This window comes from Neofelis nebulosa, chromosome 5, assembly GCF_028018385.1.
Source record: "Neofelis nebulosa isolate mNeoNeb1 chromosome 5, mNeoNeb1.pri, whole genome shotgun sequence".
Classification (NCBI taxonomy): Eukaryota; Metazoa; Chordata; class Mammalia; order Carnivora; family Felidae; genus Neofelis; species Neofelis nebulosa.
In genome coordinates, this window is record NC_080786.1 from 84,170,583 (window position 1) to 84,195,514 (window position 24,932).

The 24,932-nt window shown below is 41.0% G+C and overlaps 1 protein-coding gene and 1 pseudogene across 1 annotated transcript in view; one reads left to right on the forward strand and one right to left on the reverse strand.

The window, feature by feature from the left end:
* The window catches only part of LOC131512339 (probable cation-transporting ATPase 13A4), a 56,553-nt gene that overhangs the window by 18,203 nt on the left and 13,418 nt on the right, over nt 1–24,932 (reverse strand). The window contains 9 exon segments of the mRNA XM_058730862.1: nt 5,156–5,228; nt 6,751–6,847; nt 9,179–9,288; nt 9,678–9,720; nt 11,422–11,501; nt 12,714–12,836; nt 13,669–13,829; nt 18,328–18,452; nt 23,868–23,979. Coding sequence (XP_058586845.1) covers nt 5,156–5,228; nt 6,751–6,847; nt 9,179–9,288; nt 9,678–9,720; nt 11,422–11,501; nt 12,714–12,836; nt 13,669–13,829; nt 18,328–18,452; nt 23,868–23,979 — 924 coding nt within the window.
* LOC131512340 (large ribosomal subunit protein eL22-like) lies at nt 2,528–3,181 on the forward strand (annotated as a pseudogene).

The following is a 24,932-nucleotide window of genomic DNA, read 5'->3' on the forward strand; positions in this document are numbered from 1 at the left end:
TCATGGTTTGGCACTCATGGAAGTCAAGAAAATCTCTGTCAAAAACACTAGCTAAACAAAAGCTAAAGGAACAGAGATTTCATTGACCATACATGGCAACTGATACAGTCTTTGCAAAAAATAGTTTAGGAAAGTCACCAAACAAATGGACTATGACAGCCTTCAAAAACTAGCAGAACAAAAGCCATCAAGTCCTGGGGAAGGGGGATTTCCAGAGTTATCTGGATTTCCAGAGTTACGACATTATAATATTCAGCAGAACAAAATAAGTTGACAGAAATAACCTCTGAGGACACCCAGACATTGGACTTACTAGACAAAGACTTTGATTATTTTTCTCCAAATCCCAGCTTTTTTTAAAATTTATTTTTTAAATTTACATCCAAGTTAGTTAGCATATAGTGCAACAATGATTTCAGGAGTAGATTCCTCAATGCCCCTTACCCATTTAGCCCATCCCCCCTCCCATAACCCCTCCTGTAACCCTCTGTTCTCCATATTTAAGAGTCTCTTATGTTTTGTCCCCCTCCCTGTTTTTATATTATTTTTGCTACCCTTCCCTTATGTCCATCTGTTTTGTATCTTAAAGTCCTCATATGAGTGAAGTCATATGATATGTTAGACAAAGACTTTAAAACAACTGTTTCAGGGGCGCCTGGTAGCTCAGTCAGTAAAGCATCCGACTTCAGCTCAGGTCATGATCTCGTGGTTTGTGAGTTCGAGCCCCACGTCGGGCTCTGTGTTGACAGCTCAGAGCCTGGAGCCTGTTTCGGATTCTGTGTCTCCCCCTCTCTCTGCCCCTCCCATGCTCATGCTCTGTTTCTGTCTCTCAATAATAAATAAATGTTAAAAAAATTTTATAAAACAACTCTCTTTTTTTTAATGTTTCTATTTATTTTTGAGACAGAGAGAATCAGAGCATGAGCAGGGGAGGGGCAGAGAGAGGGGGAGACACAGAATCCGAAGTGGGCTCCAGGTTCTGAGCTGTCAGCACAGAGCCCGACACGGGGCTCGAACCCACGAACCATGAGATCGTGACCTGAGCCAAAGTCGGACGCTCGACTGACTGAGCCACCCAGGCGCCCCGAAAACAACTCTTTCAAATATGCTCAAAGAAATTAGGAAACAATGTATGAACAAAATGAAAATGTCAATAAAAAGACAGAATATATGAAAAGGAGCCAAAAGAAATTCTTTCTAAAGAATCTTTTTTATAATTTCTACCTCTTCATTGACATTCTTTCTTTTGTCCAGTAAAAGTAACTATTTGAGTGGCGCCTGGGTAGTTCAGTTGGTTAAGCATCTGACTTTGGCTCAGATCATGATCTCACAGTCTGTGAGTTCACCATCTGTGCTGACAGCTCAGAGCCTGGAACCTGCTTTAGATTCTGTGTCTCCCTCTCTCTGGCCCTCCTTCACTCGTGCTTTGTTTCTCTTTCTCTCTCTCTCTCTCTCAAAAATAAATAAAAATAAAAACTAAAAATATTTTTAAAAAGTAACTATTTGAGCAAATATAAAAGGCTGTAGGGGCACCTGGGTGGCTCAGTCGGTTAAGCATCCAACTTGGGCACAGGTCATGATCTTGCAGTTCATGGTTTCAAGCCCCACATTGGGCTCTGCACTGACAGAACAACTGAGAGCTATTACTTAATGAGTACAGAGTTTCTGTTTGGGGAAATGTAAAAATTTTGGAAGTAAAGAGTGGCAATGATTGCACAAAACTGTGAATGTAATTAATGCCCCTGAACTATATGTTTAAAAATGGTCAAAATGGCACATTTTATGTTATGTATATTTTACCACAATAAAAAATAATTAAAATATTTAATGACATGGAAATTTATGACAAAGTTAAATGAAGAAAATGTACACACAACTATATAGAGAACATAATTCAAATTTCTTCATTTATATACATACAGAATGCTTTAATTCATTAGTTCTGAATGGTAGAATAAAGATGGATTTTTTTCCTTTGTTATATCTTGCAATGCTTTCCATCTTTGTTTTATAATGAATATATATTAGTAACCATAAGAACAAAAAATAATCAAGTTATTTATCAAAATATAGAGGAAAACCTGGAGATGCTTGTTACTAAACAGAGAACAATTAGAGCTGAAATGAGGGCTGTTTTGAAAAATGTGGAAGAAAGACTGATCTAGGGAGAAAACATAGATGGCTCTTTGCCACCCTAAATCGCAGAGCTGGGATGGGTGCAAGTTACATAGAGATAGGCTTGGCTTCATAAGAAGAATTCTGTTAACAGTATGGACTGGCCAAGGGTGTTCTTTCCAGAGATTTGAGCCCCTTGGATACACCTGACACTGTCAGAATTACAGGGAACACAGCAGTAGTCAAGATAGACAAGGTGCTGTTCTCACAACACACACACTCTGGGACAGGGGAGGCAGGAAGACGCAAATAAAAACACAGATAAAAGCATAACTTCAGATTGTGAAGGGCACCCCCCCCCCCACACACACACAAATAGAGCACAATTGTGCTTTCTGCCTCCACTGCCACCATGGTGCCCATGAAAAAGTTTCTGGTGAAAGGGGCAAAAAAAAAAAAAAAAAAAAAAAAAAAAAAAAGAAAAGAAAAAGGGAGAAGAAGCAGCAAGTTATGAAGTTTGCCCTTGACTGCACCCACCCTGTAGAAGAGGGAATCATGGAGGCTGCCAATTTTGAGCAGTTTGTTCAAGAGAGAATCAAAATGAATGGAAAATCTGGGAATCTCAGTTGGAGGGGCTCTAACCACTGAAAGGAACAAAAACAAGATTACAGTAACTTCTGAGGTGCTTTTTTCCAAATGGTGTTCGAAATAACTCATCAAAAAAATATTTGAAGGGGGCACCTGAGTGGCTCAGTTGGTTAAGCATCCAGCTTAGGCTCAGGCCATGATCTCATGGTTCCTGGGTTTGAGCCCCACATGGGGCTCTGCACTGACGGTGTGGAGCCTGCTTGGGATTGTTTCTCTCTCCCTCTCTCTCCGCCTCTTCCCCACTTGTGCATGCTCTCTCTCTCTCTCCCCCCCCTCTCAAAATAAATAAACCTAAAAAATATATCTGAAGAATAATCCCTGTGATTCATTGCGAGTAGTTGCTAACAGCAAAGAGAGTTACAAACTGTGTTACTTCCGGATTAACCAGGATGAGAAAGAGGAGGAAGAAGCGGATTAAAACTCATTTATCTGGAACATTTTGTATGAATTCTTGAATAAAACTTAGGAACTAAAAAAAAAATAGAGCACAATTGTGTGATAGAGAAAAATTGACTTGGTGACTACTTAAAGTGAACTTCCTGAGGTGGTGACATTTGAGCTAAGATCTGAATAAGAGAAAACCAAAGCCATATAAAGATGGAAAGGGAGAGTGTTTTAGGCAAAGCAAAGAGCAAAAACAAAGGTACTGTGGTGATCACAAGCTTGACAACGCTCAAGTGACAAGAAGACCCTGGTACCTGGGATAAGAATGTAACAATGTGGTTGTAAGTGAAGCAGAAGCAGGCAGGGGCTAGAGCATTTTAAGCAAGTAGGTGGCAATAAAATTTACCTTTCAAAATTAACACTCTTACTGCTCTTTGAAAGGTAAATGGGGAGGAGGGGAAGCAAGATGAGTTGTGAGGCTGTTGTGGGAATCCGCAAGGGAGGTGACACGGCTCTGTGTCAGGGGGTACAGAGCTTCGGAAAGCAGAGCCAACAGGAGCTCCATCCAAAGGGATGTGAAGGATAAAGAAAAGAGAAACCAAGGATGGCTCCAGGTCTTTGAACAACCAGGTTGTTTTACCAGAATGCAAGGAAAGGGAATTTTTTTCCCTTTCACTGATGTGTTCTAAGTGCCTATTATGGTAAGTAGTACAAATTAGGCACTCAAGAAATAGCTAATAATTTTGTTGAATACCAGATCTGGTAGAAGATAAGAAAATATATTTATATGCTGATCCAGCAGACCAGAGAAAAGTTGATGACAGTGAAGAAGGAGATTATAACAGAAACAAAATCCCCAAGAAGGTAGGAAGAGGTAGGATTAAACGTATAAGTGGAGCTGTTGGCATTTATATGTAACAGAGAGGAAAGCAGGGAATATGGTGGATGGTGGGGAGTGGATGGGTTGGGGTGAAAGCCTACAGCAGGGAAATTGGGAAGACAATTCATGTTAATCAAGAGGTGGAAATGGGAGTGGCCTAATGGCAAGATTATCTTTAATCTTCATTCAAAATCCCCAAAGGCTAGGATTTAAAGATCTAAAACATGGGCACCGGGATGGCTCAGTCGATTAAGTGTCCAACTCTAGATTTCAACTCAGGTCATGATCTCACAGTTCATGAGATCGAGCCCTGTCAGCACTGACAGCATGGAGCCTGCTTGGGATCCTCTCTCTCCCTCTCTGTTCCTTCCCTACTTGCTCTCTCTCTCTCTCTCAAAGCAAATAAATAAACTAAAAAAAAAAAAAAAGATCTAAAGCATAAAAGCTATCCAGCCTCTATAAACTGGGCATATATTAACTATAATTACACCTGAAAGCATACTGAAGACATCATTCCTGATTTTCAAAGTGCACTTGAGAAACTGAACAAGAAGACCATGGGAGAAGGGAAGGGGGAAACGATAGTTACAAACAGAGAAGAAGGGAGGCAAACCACAAGAGACTCTTAAATACAGAGAACAAACTGAGGGTAGTGGGGGGAAGGAGTGGTGGACAGAGGGGAAAATGGGTGATGGGCATTGAGGAGGGTACTTGCTGGGATGAGCACTGAGTGTTGTATGTAAGCAATGAACCACAGGAATCTACCCCAAAACCAAGAGCACATTGCACACACTGTATGTTACCCAAATTGACAATAAATTATATTTTAAAAAAATGAAAAGCAATAAATTATCCCAAAATATAAACAATCAAATAAATAGATAAATAAGTTTAGTGACCATTATGGAAGCCCCGTATTTTGTGGAAAACAGAAAAATAACTAGCCAGCTTTTCCATGGCTAATACTTTTATTTCAATCCAAGACTCACAAATGGGGCTCTTATTTCCTCTTTCCCTCTCTGAATAGACCTTTGGGCGTAAGTCCCATATCCCTGAGGCTGCAACTGGTGTCCCTCCTAGTGGACCAGCCCTTCTGGAAGAGCCAAGAAAGTTTCAAAAATGTCTTACTTGTTACACCAATAAGAGTTGTGATGGCCAGATCCTGGAACAGAAACTGGTAATTTGAAAGGCTGTTTGTCTCCTGAAAAGAAAAAGGAAAGCAGGTCAAAAATGTTGTGACCATCTGGATGAAGTCTGACATCAGTTGCATTCATTTTTGTTCCTGCAACATGGGATTTTACAAGAAGAAGGTGTGGCCAGGGTCCTGTTTGTGTTGGTAGAAGTACCAAAGATAAGGAAGGCTGTGAAACCCCCTCCAACCAGGAGGCCACCTTTGTGTGCTTTCTAGGCTGGGTCTTTTGTACATCAACATCCTCCTGTTGAGGGAGATGTCTTACTCTACTAGATCCATCTCTGATCTCTTTTGTACCTGCTAGCAGAAAGTCAGGGTTTGGTCTGGAACAACAGGACAGTGAGTTCCCAGTAGTAACAAGAGACAAATGTGTGGTGATCTTACCCAAATTTTACCAGTGGAAAAAGAATAATTGAACCCACTATTTGCAGTCTTGGGTGTTATTAGCAAGTCCTGATAAGGCATCCTTGATATTCTTGGGGAAAAAAAGGTTAAGATCTTACTGATTTCAAGTAACTTGCTTCCTTGCCCCCCTTTTAGTGGAAAGGAGATCAAGATGACCCTAGTTCAACTCTAGTTTGTAGCATGAGTTGTTGGGATTCCAAAATAGGACCAAATTTCTGTGCACAGCCTCTCCTTCTCCATCTCATTCATTGTGAGCGGGAAAAGACATAAGCAATCTGAAAATAACAAAACTGAAACCTTCAGCCCAGAAGCAAGAGGGCAGGACATAGAGATGAATCTAACGAATCATCAGTAGGCTGCTTATACTCGCTCATGAGAGTCGATTGCAAAGTTTTCAGGGATTATTTTTTTGAACTGGCTGTTAAACACAGCCATTATAGTACCTGAAATTATACAAATCTACCATTAAATACATTATGCTAAAACAAAGCTAATAAATACCCCCAATCCAGCACTTCCTAATCCTTTTCCTACATTGTGCTGTTATCTATGTTCTTTAAGTTAAGATATTTACAAGTCTTCTATCTCTGGGGTGCAAGTACTACATAATGACATGCCATGTGCACATCTCTTCCCAACTCCATGCTCAGTGATGTCAGGCAGGCAGCTCGAAACCAGCCATGGTGGGCATATTTACACCACGGAAATCAGCAAACATGAATAACCAGGGCTTGCTGTCCCAGGGAGAGCGGCTCTGAAACATTTACCAGCTCCCCAGGCCCAGATCATCTCACTACTGAATGGTCCGCTCGGGTAGAGTCACACTGGAACAGAGAAGATGGAGACCTTGTCCAAGCAGCCAGAAGCAACCGCGAGAAAGTGCTATGCCTTGATCTTCAGCTACTACTACACACAAAATGTCTCTGTCAGAGAGTCAGAGAATTGACACCTTCAGCTTCTCCTGTGTGCATCTATTTCTGATTTACTTTCACCATAAAGGTAGTTTCAGAGGGGCCCTTGGTCCTCCAAGCTCCCCCAGGTGCACTCTTCCTCAAGAGGCATGCAGGTTGGGAGGATGCAACTCCTTGTTTCAGTTCTAACCAGGAGCTCGGGTCACCAGTCATACCCAGTAGAGCAGCAGAACACCAACATACTGGATCATGCTGTACAGAGCCATGTACTTGAACATGCAAAATGAGGTAACGAGAGCGGCACGTCCTTCCCTGTGTAAGCAAAGAAAGGACAGAGTAAGGAGATGGAAAGAAAGGTCAGTGCCTCTGCTGTTCAGCTGAGCTTAGGAGAAACACTCCAAAGCCTGATTATTCAACAGTTTGTCTGACAGACTGGATAGCCTCGAGCCAGAGGGAGCTGCCTGTCAGTATGCTAAACGACTAGACTTTCAGGAAAGACCAATTCCGGGCCCAGCCCCCCAGCCTTGGTCCAGTTCGAGAGCCCAGAGTGCATGGTAGCCTCGTGCTCTCTGTGGGCATCATGTCAGAGCGGAGTCAGAGGACCTGGGGATGCGTCCTAGAGCTCGTACCTACTCACAAGTGTAATTTGGAAGGTCATTTCCTTCTGTCAGTCACAGTTTCTTCATCTGTAAACTAAGGAATTTAAATAAGATTGCAGGCTTGGGGGCTATTTTCATGAAGGTGTTTCATTTCATTCAAATCATTTGGCCATCCCCGCTTTTTCTAAAACTGCACTGAAACAGTGTCTATGCTCAAATACATCATATATCGAATTTAAATAGACTGAAAACAACGAACGTGTTTGTTTCCGTTACTGTTGGTGGACTTTGAGTAAATGGTATATATTTAAAGCATAAAATAGATTATTTATGAGATGCCACTTTTATCACTTTCATTGGAAAGAAACGAGTTTAAATTTGCTTCTGGTCATAATGTTTTCCTGGGATTCCAAAGCCTGATTTCAGAGTGGGCTTTTCCCTGTACTGGGGCTCAGCTGCTGTCATTTGCTCTACCAGAAGGTAGTTTCTCGTCATCTCTCACCTCCTTAGAAAGGGTTTTCGCATGCCACACACCTGCAGCAGCCAATTCCACCTCCCCAGCCGCCTTCTTACTTTTCCCATCACCCTTGATTTATCTGTGTATGTGTTTATTGCCTGACTTCTCCACCAGAATAAAGCTTTATAAGGTCAAGGAATGTGTGATTTACTTGCTTCTGGGTCTCCAGGGTCTCCACCAGTTCCTGGCACTAAGTGCCTGCTCTATAAATATTTGTCAAATACACACATAAATTTTTTAAAATTTGGGAGGAGCCAGCAAAATCATCATTTTAATATGGTGGGAATAGTATGACATTTGTAGAGAAAACATTTAAATACCATCAGTTCTAACATAATTTCTAATCCTATATGGCTGTGTGAGCTTGGGAACCTCAGTTAAGTTCTCTAAACCTCCATTTCTTTATTTGTAAAAGGAAATAGTGACCACTCCGACATCTCCAGGCTGTTTGGAAGTATAAGATAATGGGTATTAAAGCACTTCACAAGCTGTAAATACATGTTAGTTATAATCACCCAAAGCAGCCACAGTGCTAACCATTTCTATCATCCCAATAAAATACAGCAGAAGTACATCTTCTGGGAGGTACAGATAAAGCACCAAGGGAGATTTTAGTAGAAGCAGCAGATGAGTTAATATTTTGAAAACTGGGGATGGGAAGGATATTCCAAAGAAGCATAAAGAGGCAAGAGGAAAAGAGGGCAATCGGGGAAAGGAAAGTTTGTCTCCACCCCCCATTATAAAGCACCTATGGAGATATATGTAAAAATAACAATAATAAGATCAACACTTTCAAAGCAGTTACAAGTTCCAGATTCCAGGGGTGCCTGGGTGACTCAGTGGGTTAAGCATCTGACTCTTGATTTAAGCTCAGGTCATGATCTCACAGTTTGTGAGTTCAAACAATGAGTCAGGCTCCGTTTTGCTCATGGAGGCTGCTTGGGATTCTCTCTCTCACCCTCTCTCTGCCCCTCTCCTGCTTCTGCCCCCTCCTCTGCTCATGCTCTCTCTCTCTCTCTCTCAAAATAAATAAACAAACTTTAAAATTAAAAAAAAAGTTCCAGATTCCAATTTTCTAAAAATAACCTATTGAGTGGTTTTCATTATGCCACTACTCTCCCACAGTTATTATTTAAAAAAAAAATTTTTTTTACATTTATTTATTTTTGGTAGACAGAGAGAGACAGAACACAAGTGAGAGAGGGAGACACAGAATGCGAAGCAGTCTCCAGGTTCTGAGCTGTCAGCCCAGAGCCCGATGCGGGGCTCGAACTCATAGATCGAGAGATCATGACCTGAGCCCAAGTCAGGCGCCCAACTGACTGAGCCACCCAGGCGCCCCTCGCACAGTTATTTTTAACTGCTGGTAAGTCCACTCAGGAGTAGAATGGCTGACTGCATTGTCCTGCAAAGCACCCACCCCACCCAGGGACACAAAATTTCCGTTGTTTCCCTGGCCGAACAATGGGATCTGAACTTAAAAGTCAAGAGAGATTAAAACAGTGCTGGTGGAAAGCGTCTACTTACTTGATAAGGTGAGGTACACACTCAATGTTTGGAGTTTTAGAAGTGAAAGGTGAGGCCACAGATGCCTCCTGTTCTGATAAAGAGATGCCCACGTGAGCCATTTTCAAAGCCTGAAAGCAAAGAGTCAGCTTACTCTGCTTGCACACTCACAGATGTCTCCCCTGAGGCCACACGGGAAAAGCCTGTCAAGCTAGCTACAGGATGGCCCGTGGACCCAAGCACGAGCCAGGAGGGGACCAGAATTTGTTCTGCCTATTGCATAACAAAGAGACGACACTGGGACATCTGGCCAAAGAAGTCAGTATACTGATCACTGAGTCATTGGGCGGCCTTGGTCAAAACCCTCCCAAACCCTCCACGTCAGTCCTTCTATCAAGAAGAATGGAGATAAGTGTATCCCAGGGATAGTATGTCTAAAGGACTCCAGGCAAGTGCAATTAAGTGTAAGTCCTGGTGTGTCCTGGTGTGATTATGGCCCCACACACCGGCAGCTACTTACCCCGCAGTCATTGGCTCCATCACCGCACATACCTACAAAGTAACTAAAAGGGAGCCATGTCAATTGTAGGGGAAATCAAAGCAATTTTAACTGCTAATTTCTCTAATTAAAAAAAATAATAAAGTGAACTTCGTTACTTAGGGGACACTCTGATTCTTTATTTTAAGAGAGTTTTGTGAAGGGTCCAGTTTGACTAAAAGTAAAGTGTGACTCTGCAGCTCCCCGATGGATTAGGAAACCCAGCACACCATCCTGACTCCAAGCATTTCAGGGAGACCCTGTACTTCACTGCTTAGAAAGCAGCTTTGTTGGCTGTAAAATGGGACGTTCACAATTATATAACATAACACCATGGCACAGTGGAGAGGGCACCAGATTTGAAGCCAGATCTAGATCTTTGACCTGATCACTTGACCATTTTGGCCATTATTTTTCTCTCCTACAAAGTGTTATGAGTATTCAGTGAGATGCTGTAGGGAAAAGTGTCTTCTGATTTCTAAAACAATAAACGAAAATTACTTGGTGCTGTAAATAGTAACAGGGCAGGAAATTTGCCATTTTAGCAGTCACTCAACTAACAAATGCCCAGACTTTGAAGAAAGAAAATATATTCCTGCGTCAGGATCGCTCTTTGAGGGTGAGTGCATCCTGCTGGCTTTAATTCTTGACAAAGATTATGGATAGTGTGCTTTTTAAGGTAGGAGTGCTCTGACAGTATTTATAGGATTTGCTGTACTTGTCTTCCACACTGTCCTATGAAGGCAACTAGTTTACTATCTAGGTTTTCAACCAAGTTAAGAAGACAGGACTTTCTGAATCAAGAAGCTTGCCTAGTGACTAAATCAGGGGGGATGAAGTGGGAGTGAAAAAGATTAGGAGTCATGTCTATATGGTCCAGCACCAGAAATGAAGAAAACTTACAGGACTCCATGGGTTCTGTTAACAGGAAATAAAGGGTCTCAAATGATGGGCACTTTATTTGAACTGCCTATTCTCTAATGCAGATCCTTTGTGTTAAAAGAGAAGTATTACTCTGATTCAGGACAGAGAAGATACTTTGCCATATAAATATTTCAGTATTTTTAAGGTTATGTGAATCCCTTGCCATACGAATCTCCTTATATCACAGCTGTGATGATAATGTATAATGTCTAAATTCTCATTGTACCTTCAGGAGCTGAACTCAAACTATCCTTCCAGGTTCATTTCTCACCACACACTTTCACGTCCCATATGTTCTAGTCCAGTGGTTCTCAACTCTGGGTGCAAAATTGACCCATTTGAGGAGCGTTGAAAAAACACTGATGTCCAAGCCTCACATGAACAACTGAATTAGAATGTCTGGACAGTGGGGTCCTGGGACTGTTATTTTTTCAAAGCTCCCAGGGTGACTGTCATAGGCAGTTAGGTTCAGAACCACTGCCTTAGGGGACTTCTTGTACCTCTTACACTCTCCCTGACTGTCATGCTCCAGGCACTTCATACCACCTGAATTGGTAAAGAACCGGGGCGCCTGGGTGGCGCAGTCGGTTAAGCGTCCGACTTCAGCCAGGTCACGATCTCGCGGTCCGTGAGTTCGAGCCCCGCGTCAGGCTCTGGGCTGATGGCTCGGAGCCTGGAGCCTGTTTCCGATTCTGTGTCTCCCTCTCTCTCTGCCCCTCCCCCGTTCATGCTCTGTCTCTCTCTGTCCCAAAAATAAATAAAAACCGTTGGGAAAAAAAAAAAATTAAAAAAAAGAACCTACTCCAGTTTCTGAAATTCTTCCACCAGACTGGATTTCTGCCCAGGAGACATTCTTGCAAAGATTGTTCCATTTATCAGTATCTGTAAGGAAACCAAGAGAAACTTTATATCACGTCAGTTGGTCATACATGAGATAATTGATAATACTTAGAACGCTGACTGGAAAATAACATCCATGAATGGCAAAACACAATTTGTTTCCAAGAAGTCTTTTTTTTTTTTTATTTTTTATTTTTAAGACATTGAGACCTTGGTCATCAAGTAAGTGACCAAGGAGACCAAAAATCAGTCAAGATGACTGCTTAATAAAAATATTGGATGAAAATGATGACCTTCAGATATTTAGCTGAACTGCCATCAAGAAAGTGGTCAAAAAATCCTGAGCTTAATGGAATCTTGAACCAGTAGAGTATGAGAAATTGCAAGATATTGAGAGGTCAGCATCCTAGGGAAAGGAAAGGAGGCAACAGCTTCTCAGAAAATTGTTCAGAACGAGCAGGAAAAACAGCCTCATGATGAAATAGTGACAATTAGTGGTCTTTGATTTAACCATGCCATCTGGGCTTGACCAATTGTGGAGCTCAGCTGATATCCCAAGTCTAATTTTGGCTATGGAACATTGGTGGTTTGGAAATATAATAAATCTATACCAGCTCCATCCACCTGAGCTTTATTCTACAGAGTCTGAATTCTTCTGTTAGATCTCTGTGCTCCTTGCTGTTCTTGAAAGTAACTCAGCTTAGTCTTTAATCTTTTTGTCTTAAACAGTGCCTAAGATGATAAGCAATTGAATACAAATAATTTATCTTTGGATTACACTAGACACAATCTTTCTCTAGTTTGTCCACCTGTTATGTATATAACTTACCTGCCCCTGCTATGGGTTTATTCTTCATCAGAAAATTGTTAACTTTGACCCTTTCTTGTGTAGACTCTCTATCAAAAACCTAACAGAATTCCTTTCTTGGGCTGCTTTCCTCTATAATTGATGGATTTCCCCTTCACCGTTAGACCCCTCACCATGGCAGTATGAAGACAGCCACCCAAAAGCAATCCTTATGACTTGAGAAGCTCCTAATACTTTATTTCTCTAGATGGTGAGAAATGGGCTAATCAAATTTACTAATTTTAAACCTATCTAGAAATGAGACAACAAAATGTTTTTGCCCCTTTATGACACATTCAATAGGTATTTCTTACCTACTTAAAAGTTTGAAATTACTTAAGAACATGCTCTGTAAGTGACTTCATTGGCATCTTTACTGGGAGACTGATAACCCTCTTAGAACTTACCTTTGGGAGTAGGCTACTGAAATGTTGACTTATAACCTGAAAGGATTTTCCACTTAAGGCAAAATGGTAACTTCCCTCTCTGCCATGATCAGAGACTTCTTCCTTGATATTAATGTAATTATCCTGCAAAAGCAAAACACAAGTTATTTTAGACACTTGATAGAGTGGTAAAGGACCACAAGTATATCAGAGAGAGGCAGTGACGACTGGCCTCTCTCTTTAAGAGAGACTGGGGTCTCTCTTTAAGAGTCACACTCCAGCACCAATTCCTCAGAGAAACACTTTGTCTTTGCTGGATCAATCTTTGCACATCACACAGCCTCTAGTGAATAGGAGAATAACACTCATGTCCTGTTCTCATCCTGATTTGATCTTGGTGAGTCCCAGAGAAGAGCACATTTCACACATTTCAAGTGTAAAATACAAAGCACTACAGCTTAACAAATCTCTCCCTGAAGTGAGAACTTACCATTTTTTTTCCTTACAGAATTAATATTGTTCCACAAGGACACAATAGAGATAGGATACTGAATGATTGGGAATACATGGATAAAACTTTTTTTTCCCAGCCCAAAGACATAGTCTAATTTTCCAATGTGCACAGCAGTTTCTCTCCCAGGGACTAAATCTCCTTAGGACCCAGTGGGATGGTTAGCAAGCAAAAGGAGGATGAGAAATTAGATTCACAGTCCCCCTTACTACATTTTTTCTCCTATAGGGCCAACAACATTATTACACTTAAAATAATGGATCCTTTCCAGGACCCACAACGGCACTATACATTAAAGCTCAGTAGGAACAGTATAAGAAATGGATATGAGTTCTTCGAATTGCATAGGTATTAGACATTTGGGGAAATATGTTGACCCTAGGTCACCTGTACATCTCTGCCAGTCAAAGCTGCTCAGAAGCCAACACTATGAGTCAAGTTAGAGAAGTCTGTTTTTAGGTGTACCTGATTGCTGTGTGCAATGGACTTCTCATCTACTAATTTCCAAGATATAGATGCTGATGAGGACCCAGTGATTTCATTCGCTTCAATCAGAATGACTTGTTGGCTTTCAGAAACCATTCCAGACTTTCTGGCCACTGTTATTGCGGTCTGAAGATTGTCACCTATAAGAAAGGAAGGGTATAGCAAGGTGAGGTTGAAAAGATAGAACCAATTCATGCAGGGTCTGGAAAACTAGGGTAAGGAGTCCAGAATTTATTTTAGGTGTGAAAAGAAATAATTTCTAAGTCTCTCTCATGCTGATTCTCCATGAATCCATGATCCCTTTCGTGATTCTTATTGCTTTTTATCTGGTTATTTCATAACCCACCAGTTTTTCTAGAGAGTGGAAAGAAAAAACAAAAAGGCAAAATTCAAATCTATTTCCATCATTTTTCAGCTTGGTAAACATTTACCAAAACCCTACTGATTTAATATAGTACCAGGTGTTTCCACTTTCAGCCAAATTGGAATAAGACCACTAAAATCTATCTCTCCCACTGATTACAATGGGAAACTATGGGAAAAATACAAAAAGCAACTATCTGAGGACTTTGAAAAGTAAGCAAAAGCAGGTAGAATGTGGAAGGGAGTCAAATTTGGAGAAATAATCTACAAGGTGGTGATATTCTTGGTTTTATTTTTTTCTCTCACATGTATGACCTGAATGTGAACCCCAGTCCCAGCGCTGTGAAGGATGCTACATACAACTCCAAAAGAAACTTAGTCTCTCTGACCAGAGAAACTAGAAAAAGAAAAAGCTTGAAGGCTGAAGAACTATGGGGCAGACCCTGGAAAGGAGACAGCTAGACAACCAGACTAACTTACTGGGTGAACTCAACCCAGAGCTGTGCATGTGCAGAACAAACCCAGGGAAGGAGAGTAGAAGCCTCAAGAATTGAACTATGATAGGAATCACCTCCCATGTCCTAGAGTTTTGCTTGCTCAAACAAACAAAAATCACCCTCACCATTCTCCAGGGGATTTTAACAAGATCCGAAATCTCACACTATAATATTTTAAATGTTCAAGAAAGTCAACCTATAAAACACCTGGAAAATGTGGTCAATTCTCAAGAAAAGAAAAGACAATCAACCATTGCTTGTACCAGGATGACCCAGATGCTAGAATTTACCAATGTTCTTAAAGCAGCTGTTATAAGCTTCCTCCATGAGGTAAAGGTTACCACTCTTAAAATAAATGACAAGATAGAAGTTCTTAAGAGAAAAAAATATATATACTCTATAAATAACCAAATGACTGCTTTAGAATTGAACAATATAATAACTGAAATAAAAAATTCCCTGGATGCTCTCAAAAGCTGAATAGAGGTGACAGGAGAAGGAGGCAGTGAATTTGAAGATAGGTAAGTAGAAATTATACAATCTGAAAAACGGAGAGAAAATTAAAAAAACAAAAGAACAGAGACTGGAGAATGACAACAGTCATGTCATTAGAGTCCAGGAAGGAAAGGAGAAAGGAATCAAAACAGGAAAAAATATTTTGAAGAAATAAAGCAGGTAAGTTCCCAGATACGGTAAAAGATTTAAATTCATAGATTTAAGAAGCCCAGCGAATCCCAGTAAGATAAACTCAATGAGATCCATACCCAGAAACATTAAAATCAAACTTCTAAAAACAAAGATAAAGAAAATACCTTAGAAACGGCAAGAGAAAATAATACATTATATATTAGGGAATGATTATTCAAATTATTACAGATTTGTCATCAAAAAACATGGAGGCAAAATGACAGTGAAATATCTTTGAAGTGCTGAAGAAAGAACTGTGAAGCTCTGAAAGTACCCTTCAGAAAGGAAGGAGAGATAAGACTTTCTTAGAGGAAGGGAAACTAAGATAATTTGTTGCTAGCAGACATACTCAAAAAGAAATGCTAACAGTTCTTTAGGCTGAAAGGAAAGGACACCAGAGGGAAACTTCTAACATTAGGAATAAAAACATAGCAACAGAAATAATGAAGATCTGGGTAAATATAAAAGTCTATTTTTCTTCCATTTGTGTGTAACTCGTGCCTATTGAAAGTGAAAACCTTAACATGGTATGGTGGGGTTTTCATTGTCATATACGCGATAACCATAACGTAAAGGAGAGAAGGCAAAGGACGTTCATGGTTGTAAGCTTTCTTGAAAGGGTAGGTACAGATGTGATTGCTAGAGCAACCACTGAACAATAAATAACATCTGACTGCCTATCCCTAACATGGCTTTCTTCAGGTCTCTACCAAAGTACGTATGAGGAAGCCCAGAAGAGCTAACGGTGGGCAGGAGTTTCTCTACCCTGAGAGCGAAGAAGTGTCCACAATGCCTCAGCAGGTCACCAATAGTTGGGCTGCTTTGCAGCACAGGACACTTTTGCCATCCACTACCTGAGAAGTTCCACGCCTGAGCCTCAGTCATCTGACAGAGAATATAACAACCTATTTTAGAAGTCTCAGAAGCTAGAGAGGAAAATATCAGGCAGAACAACCAGAACAACACATGACAGACAAAATAGAGCAGTTGTTGGAGATAGATAAAACCTGCAGTAACTCCGGGAGCCTTGCAGGGCTCAATCTGTTAAGCGTCCGACTTCATCTCAGGCCATGATCTCACCACGGTTTGTGGGTTCAAGCCCTACCTCAGGCTCTGTGCTGATAGCTCAGAGCCTGGAGCCTGCTTCAGATTCTGTGTTTCCCTCACTCTCTGCCCCTCCCACGCCTGCTTGCACGCTCTCTTTCTCTTTCAAAAATTAAAGAAAAAAACCATTTCTACACATTAAAGAAAAAAACCTTTGCATTATCTCATTAAAAATAATAAGTGCACTTAAGAAAACTCAAATGTAGCCCTTCTCCTCTAACGCCCCCCCACCCTTAAAAAAGGTTTTCTAGAGCTATTCCCACCCCAAAATGTGATTTCAGATCTCAACATTAAGAGGTAATTTGAAGGAGATAATGGTCATTTTTGGAACCTGAGTTTATGGTTTGGAAAAACTGGATGCAAAAAAAATCTTAAAACATGGAGGCAAATTATAAAAATATGAGAATAACAAGAAAAAAGATAAGAGACTGAGAAGATAAATCCAGAAAGCCTATCATGTGAATAACAGAAATTCCAGAAGGGAAAAAGGAAGAGAGAGAGCAAAGGCCATAATTAAATGAACAATAGAAGAACTTTCCCTGACAGGAAGAAGATAGATTAAAAGTGTTTACTTTTAATTAGTTAATGGAATCAATGGGACAAAAAGACAAACATATAGAAATATTCTGGTAGTATTTGTAAACTCCGAAGTTGAAGAAAAGGACAATATACAGAAGAGAATAAATTACCTACAGTGGACTGGCATTGGACTTATAATAACACCTAGAGATCATTAAGGAAAAAACAGGACTATAACCCCCAAATCCTACACCCAGACAAGATGGCATTCACCTGTCAGAGCCAAGAAAGATACTCCAGGGTATGTAAGAAATTAGAGACCATAACATCCTTCTATCCTATCCAAGGACAAGCCTTGAGAAGAAAAATTTAACCCAGCAAGCAAAGAAACAGAACAGAAATTCCAATATGAGTGAAGAAGTGAAGAAGCGGGGTACAGAGTGATGCGTCCTTATTTCTACCTAAATCTCAATACTAAGGATAGATTATGGAAATGTGTAAAATAAGTGCTAAATAAAGATTTTTGAAACAGATGGGTCATGATGTAAGGGCAATTCTAAGTAGCAAATTAGCTCAGCAATACCTACAAGTTGGATTGAGGGACTAAAAAGGAAGAAGGTAAAATGGACCCCTAAGTCTCTTGTATTGTGGGGGTAGAATGGGAGGTGGGAGGTACAGAGGAGAAAGTAGAAGTATCCTAGAGCTTCCCACAGTGAAGCTGGATTCAGGGGAAATGGGCTGGGGAATAAGGGCTCTGGTGGGGAAATAGTGTACCTTGGCGACACAACTATCAGAGTTCAATGCACCTGACTGGAAAGCAGGGAAAGAAAGGCGCACACTTAAATTTGAACACATGAAGAAATGATCTATTCTCCACTAAGAAGCATTCATTAAGAAATTTCACACACTTTTCTTGCATGATCCTTTCTCACCACTCCCTTGATTTGGGGTTTGAGAGAAGCACAGGGGACAGTTTTTTGTTTTATTTTTTTGTTTGTTTTGTTTTTGTTTTTGTTTTTGTTTTTACCACCAGAATAATAAATGGGCCTTCAGGGTAGTTTACACACCATGCTGACTAAGCATTTCTCTTCCTACTAACATTTAACAAAAATTGTCATCTGTGCCTGACCCACGTCTTCTTGTCAGTCAGGGGTTATTTCAAATGGCCTTTCTCAGAGAGGACACCACATATAAAGTAGCCAGTTAAGACATCACCCTGTTTTGTTTTATGTACCTCATAACTCTTATTGCCAGCTGCTTGTTTGATCAACTGATTGATTTCCTATCTCATCCCACCTGGATGGAAACTTGGTGAGAGCAGTAATTTTGCCTTTTCTGTTGCAGATCTCCAACACCTAGAATGGTGTCCCACCCACAGTAGGTAGTCAACAGTCTTTGTGAAATGAATGGGTCTTGTCTATTTCCAAATCAAATTCTTTCTGTTTCCATGTACAACTTTGTTATATACCTGTGATCATTACAGTCCTTATCCGGGCAGAGATGAGCTCTTCCAGAACTGGTTTTGTTTCTTCTTTCAACCGATTCTCCAAGATGAGCAATCCCAGAAATATCAGGTCTGCTTCTACTTTGTCCCTGGAAACATATATATAATTGAACAGAAATAACACAATATGGGGGCTCCCGGGTGGCTCAGTCAAACATCCGACTCTTGACTTTGGCTCAAGTCATTATCTCATGGTTCATGAGATTGAGCCCCACGTTGGGCTCCACACTGATGGCATGGAACCTGCTTGGGATTCTGTCTCTCCCTTTCTGTCACCCTCTCCTCTGCTGGTTCTCTCTTTCTCTCAAAATAAATAAATTAAAAAAAAAGAAATAGCACAATGTGGTCTTTCTTAGGGGAAGCAAAACCAAAGCAAAGGCAAATATGATCCTATCAGAAGTGGTTCCCATTCACCCACTTAAGCACCATTCCTTAAACACTGAATATGTGCCAGTAAATATGCAGAAAGAAGACAGGAAGGGACATGAAGGATACTGAGATATTTGCTCTGACTGAATCAATTGGAAGAGAGAGTATTTACTAAACAAAAGATTTGCTTTAACCTTCCTAGAGAATGAACTAAATGACCCCAAGTCTTCTTTCTGCTGTGGCTAGTCTGGTTTCCAACACCTCACCTGTTAGCAACCCCCAGAGAGGTATTCTAGAATGGAAACATGAAAAGTAAGTGAGACTCAAGAAAAATAAAATAAAATGCTAGTCTCTCCTGAATCCAAGCCTATAAGCAGTATTATTTTAGCCCCAGGAGTTCTCAGACTCAAAAAATAGCCCCTCTTTTATTTTTATTTATGTATTTATTTAGTTTATTTATTTTGAGAGAGACAGCACAAGTGGGGCGGCAGGGGGTGGGGGAGAGGAGAGAGAGAGGACCCCAAGCAGGCTCCGTGCTGCCAATGCAGAGCCTGATGTAGGACTCAAACTCACGAACTTTGAGATCATGATCGGAGCCAAAACCAAGAGTCAGATGCTTAACCAACTGAGCCACCCAGGAAAGAGCCCCTATTTTAAAGCCAAGCTCCTCCCTCTCTTCCTCCCTCAGTGGAGAGCATTGTTCTTCTGCATATCGTATGAATGTTTCTGGAAAGAAGAGGGGCTTCTGAGGCTCCCATCCACCTCAGTAAAATTTCCAAGACATTCCATAGGATTAAGTGCAGGGAAGTATATCTGGGGTTGGAGCTCCAAAAATTCTGCCATGATTCATTTATCTGAGACCCAGACACCTCTAGCAGACACAAGAGCAACATACCAGCATTGCCTAATTCTGTCTGAAATGTGGGTGAAAGCCGCACCCAGCAGGACCCACCTTGCCCTACTTGCCATGGGAGTCTCACAGCTGGGTCTTCTGTCAGCCAGCAGCATCAACTAGAGTTAGTCATGCTTCTAGGACCCTGCTAACACCTCCACCAGAGTGGTCAGAAGTGGGCACAGTTTGCGCTACTCGCCCCAGGCATTCCCCAGTCTTCTGAACCTGGCATTGAAATCTCTCCATAATCTGGTTCCAAACTATCTCTCCAGCTTTACCTATCACTAAATTCTTCACCTACCCTAACCTCCTGACAAGGTGGACCAGCCACCATGGCTATGTTCTGTATTCAACCATCTCTAAACATTTGCTCTGAACTGCCATGAGACATTCTTTCTTACTTTACGGAAAAGGTTGTAAGTTCACCATGATCTGCCATTGAAGAAACCCTGCCTGTTTTTATTCTGAGGCCCAATTCACAGGCCTGTCCCCATAAAAACCTTCCCATGGGGGTAAATATAATTGCTCCCTCAGGATCTTACCTCTAGCTCAGTGTAGCACACATTTTATTTGTTTATATACCTCTTGCCATTCTTTGTTATCTGATCTGTCTCAACAACCTGAGGGCAAGCCTGCCTAGTTCAGAGACAGGCTCAACAACACGTGCACGGCGCCCAACAGAGGAAGTGCTCAGCCAGGGTTCCCTTAGTTGAAATGCTTTGATGCCTGATGTGACCTTTTTTTTTTCTTTGACAAGCAGCCGAGGAAAATGTATTTTCTCTTTCAGAAATTCTGCTGCCAGAAGAGTTTTTATGGAAAGCAAAGCCAGTCAGTCTGTCAAGTGAATGACCATTTACTGAATACCTAAATGAGGGCAAGGAACAGGGCTGAGGAGAAGGGGGAGAGAATGTACAGAAACTATAGTAGCCCCTAATTCTGGGGATTTCACATTTAACCAGGAGGAGAAAGGGGACTTGATTGCCTCGTTTGTATGGAAGGCTGGGAAAAGTACCAAGAGGTACAAATAATGGTCCTATGGAGTCAGATAGGAAGGTGTAATCATTTCTGGGTACAGTGATAGGAGAAACTTTCCTGGAACAGGGGATATTTGAGCTACTCTTTGAAGGATAACTTAGTTGATGACTGAATGAGGTCCTCCAAACTTTCTAGTGGCCCTCGTATCCAAACCTCAGGCTTTGGCTATTTTCAGAGATATGACATAAGCCAACCACAAGGCACCAGGTTGGGTCAAGGAAATGGCCACAGAGTCAGCCATCTGATGTAGTCTGCAGCCTATCCCGGCACTCATGTTTCTGGTTCCCCCGGCACATGGCCTTCATAGGGTTCCATGCACAGTAATCAGGATATTAACTAGTTCTTAACCCAGATCTGCCACTACCTTTGCTGTGTGACCATGGGCAAATCACTTTCTCTGTCTGGTAATCTACTTCTTCTTTTGTAAAAGAAGGTAGTAAAACTAATGGATCTCCAAGATCTCTTCTAGCCCTAACACTACATGATTCTTCTTTTCATGAGTTTCAATATAAATCAAGAAGTAGAGAAGAAGTGGTCTCTTGAGGGATCTGAAGCTCTGCAACCTGGAATAGTGAGCTACCTTTTCCTGCTTCCTGAACAGACAGTATATCTCCTCCTGACGCATCTAAAAATAATCAAGAATGGGGAACGTGATGCAAAGGGGATATTGTCATCCATGAGATTACATTTCCTGTCCTTGGAATCCAGGCTGTTTTTAAAGGTTGAAATATGCAAAAAGTGGGCTGAGAACCCTCAAAGAAATTATGGTATCAGGGTTGGAAGCACTCTGCGCGCGTGCATGCACACACACACGCACACCCTAGAAAAAATTTTCTGCTCTAATTAGGGATTAGCAAAGCTTAGGTAAATTAACTAAGCTAGGAGTAGATGTATGGTGATGTGGTTTTAGCACAGGAGGGGCAAATTGACAACCTAAGATTAGATCCTATTGGATCCTATAAGGGTTTAGATCTTGCCAGACTTTGAAACGTTGGAATTTCAATGCTGTTAGCCCAGGCATGTACTCTCCTGTGTGCCACAGCCCTCACAATTCCCTATTGGTTATCCGTCTTCACCATTAGTGCTTTGTTATATGCACCAGCTCAAAAATCATGAGTTTGAAACTGGTAGATATGCAACTATTTATTATAATCATCAGAAATAGCAGAATAGCCAGAGTCTTAATATATATCTGTCAATGGGTTCTCAAGAAACAAAGTTCCATTCCCAATTCTGCCACAACCTGACCCCAAGTTTGTTTGTTTGTTTGTTTCTTTCTTTCTTTCAAATGTGAGATCCAGTCTCAAAGTTCACACTCTTAGCTCTCTGACTTGAGTAGCTTTAATGGCCCGAGTCAATTAAATTACAACAAATACCCAGAGTTGTAATAGCCCGAGTTTTAAGGATCAATCTAAGCGGGCCTCAGAACTCCAATACTCAGTAATCTTTGATGAGCCATTTCCCCCTCTGGACCCCACTATCCATTCACAAAGTGACAGAGTTGGACCCTGTTGGTGGTTTTCAGCAGGAGAGGCGCTGCCTCTAGAAGGCATTTTGGAAACCTTGTAGGCATCCAAGCAAGATTTCCTGCAATGAACGATGCACCATGAAGAATTCCCCTGCATCTCACATGCCTCTTGAATATTTTACAGGTCATCCATTCATGGACATTAAAAAATCATTTATACTTTCAGTACTGGGTTATACTGTTTATAATGTACTATTATTATACTATATGGTATACTGTGTTATTATAGCATATCTAATACTATGAATATTATATTAAACAAATATAAATTGTTATACTTCCCCCATGCTGTGTTTTACATATAAACACAAAGTATTTTTTAAACACTTTTGATATTCTATTGAATTTTTCAGAAATGTAACTGCCATGTAAAGTGAGAAGAGATTGTACTGTTTGATTCAGTTTTACCAAGTGTTTGTAACCATTTCAGAGTCACCTCGCTGACAGCAAGCAAGACTGCTGGCAGTATTTGCAACTCCAATATGTAAATGCACCTGTATCAGTCTGCACAGTGATTCTGCACACGGGGGCAAGCAACATATCGCTTCATTTAGATTTAGTGGAGTCAGCTGAGCATTCACTGAAATATTACTTTTTGTCATGAATTGCCTGTTTGCTTCTATGTTTACTATATAACAGGGCATGGTCTTTACTTCTATTTTTTTAAATTTTTATTTATTTATTTTTACATTTTTATTTATTTTTGAGAGACAGAGAGAGACAGAGTATGAGTCGGGGAGGGCCAGAAAGAGAGGGAGACACAGAATCCGAAGCAGGCCCCAGGCTCCGAGCTGTCAGCACAGAGCCCGACGCGGGGCTTGAACCCACGAACCGTGAGATCATGACCTGAGCCGAAGTTGGACACCCAACCAACTGAGCCACTCAGACGCCCCAGTTCTTATAGAAAATACGTGCCGATCAAATTACATACAAATTTTATTTTAAAGGAAGTGGTACAAAATATAATGACAATAGGAGTGTTGAATCTGATAGGATTGAGCACAAGTATGTTAGACCTCCCAAATTCAAGATCCAAAATAACAAAATAAGTCCTGATTATCTCCACAGCAGTGTTACCCCCAGAAGCTGATAGAGTACTGGACATGGCAGTGAAGGTGAAATAAACAAGGTAGCCTATAAATGGTGGAAAATACAACAACAAATTTGAGCGCATAAATCCTGGAGTCCATTTTAGTTTTTAGGCACCTCTTTTACATCTCAAAACTACCTCCTGAATGGCTCCTCTGATTCTGTGTAAGTCTAAGCTCTGTTCATTTGTTTCATTAAGTTGCAAATTTATCAATTGTTTTTCAGACAGATGTCATGTTTTCTAGCAACTAATTCGCTAACTCTAACAAAAAATGAGCTACTTGTATTTGTTTCAAAACGGGGTCGTCACCACAATTTCAAACTCTCTGAAACGTTGGTTATTTTCCTATGTCTGTTTTTACAAAGCTGTACAATGATGTCATATTTTATAGTTTATACAGTTTTTTCTCAGAAATTCTCCCAGGGTTCACATCAGCTTTGTGGCTGAGGCAGGACAGGGATGACTCTATCCCTGTTTACCAAGTTCAGAGACATTTTATGCACACCAATCCAGCAAGCTGTATTGTTCAGTCCACTGGCCAGTCCACTGCCCAGCAAACCATTCTGCTTTATCAAATCCTCCCTACTTACCTGGTGAAGGCAGTGGTGTGATGATCCATTTCTAGCTTCTTGTAGGCCAGTGCTATGACCCGGAAGCCCTGTGTCGTGTAAATCTGAAGTTCACTAACAAAACTAGTTGGTACTGTTCAGAAAATAAGGCAAGATTAGTATGCAACATTTATTCCGCTGGTACTGGTGGAAAAATTCTTTACAAACAGATCCAACTCTTTCCCAAGAAAACACACCTCGTAAAAGATACACAAATAAGTCAGTGGGAACCCTAGATATAATTATACTGTCAGGGTTGGGATCCAGTGAAGCTGAAATGAGAAAAAAGCAGGACAAAAAAAGAAAAGAAAAAAAGATGGGAATCGTGTGTAATTCTTTTTTCTCCAGTTTGACCAACAAGCATTCATTGAGAGTCTGCTTACCATGTATGTGTCAGATATTGGCTCTACAGAGACTGAACGGCAGACCCTGCTTTAAAGATCTCTGTCGGGTTAGTAACAACCAGTGGAACGAGATCATTGCCAGTGTAATGAGATCTAAGCAATTGCAGTGTGCTATGGAAACATTTCGAGGTGCTTGTATCATCCTGGCGGGAAGTGGGTAGATGAAGGGAGGGGAAAGGCATTTTGGCCAAGGGAGCATCATATGCTCAGACATAGAGACACAAGACAGCAAGACTTGAGTAGTGAGTTCAGCTCGGGGGAAGCATGAGGAGAGAGGATAGGAGTGGCAAGGCATATCTGGAAAGTGTGATAGGATCCAGATCATGAAGGACTTATGTGTGATCCTAAAGGAGTCTGAGACTATCCTGGAACCTATGGGAAGTGACCGAAAGAATAGCAGCAAGAAAGTGACAACAGGGTTATACTCTGTGGTGGAAAAACCAATCTGGCCACAGTATGAAGGGTGAATCAGAGTAGGGGAACCTGGGACCAGGATTTACCAAACATTGAAGTGATCCAGGGGAAAGGTGATGAGGGTCTGGGTAGATGGAATGAGAGGGCCATGGATTAGCAATTGATAAAATAGAGGCTCTGAAAGAGAGGGAGGAATCAGGGCCGAGTCCTAAATTGGGAGTAGTGGCAG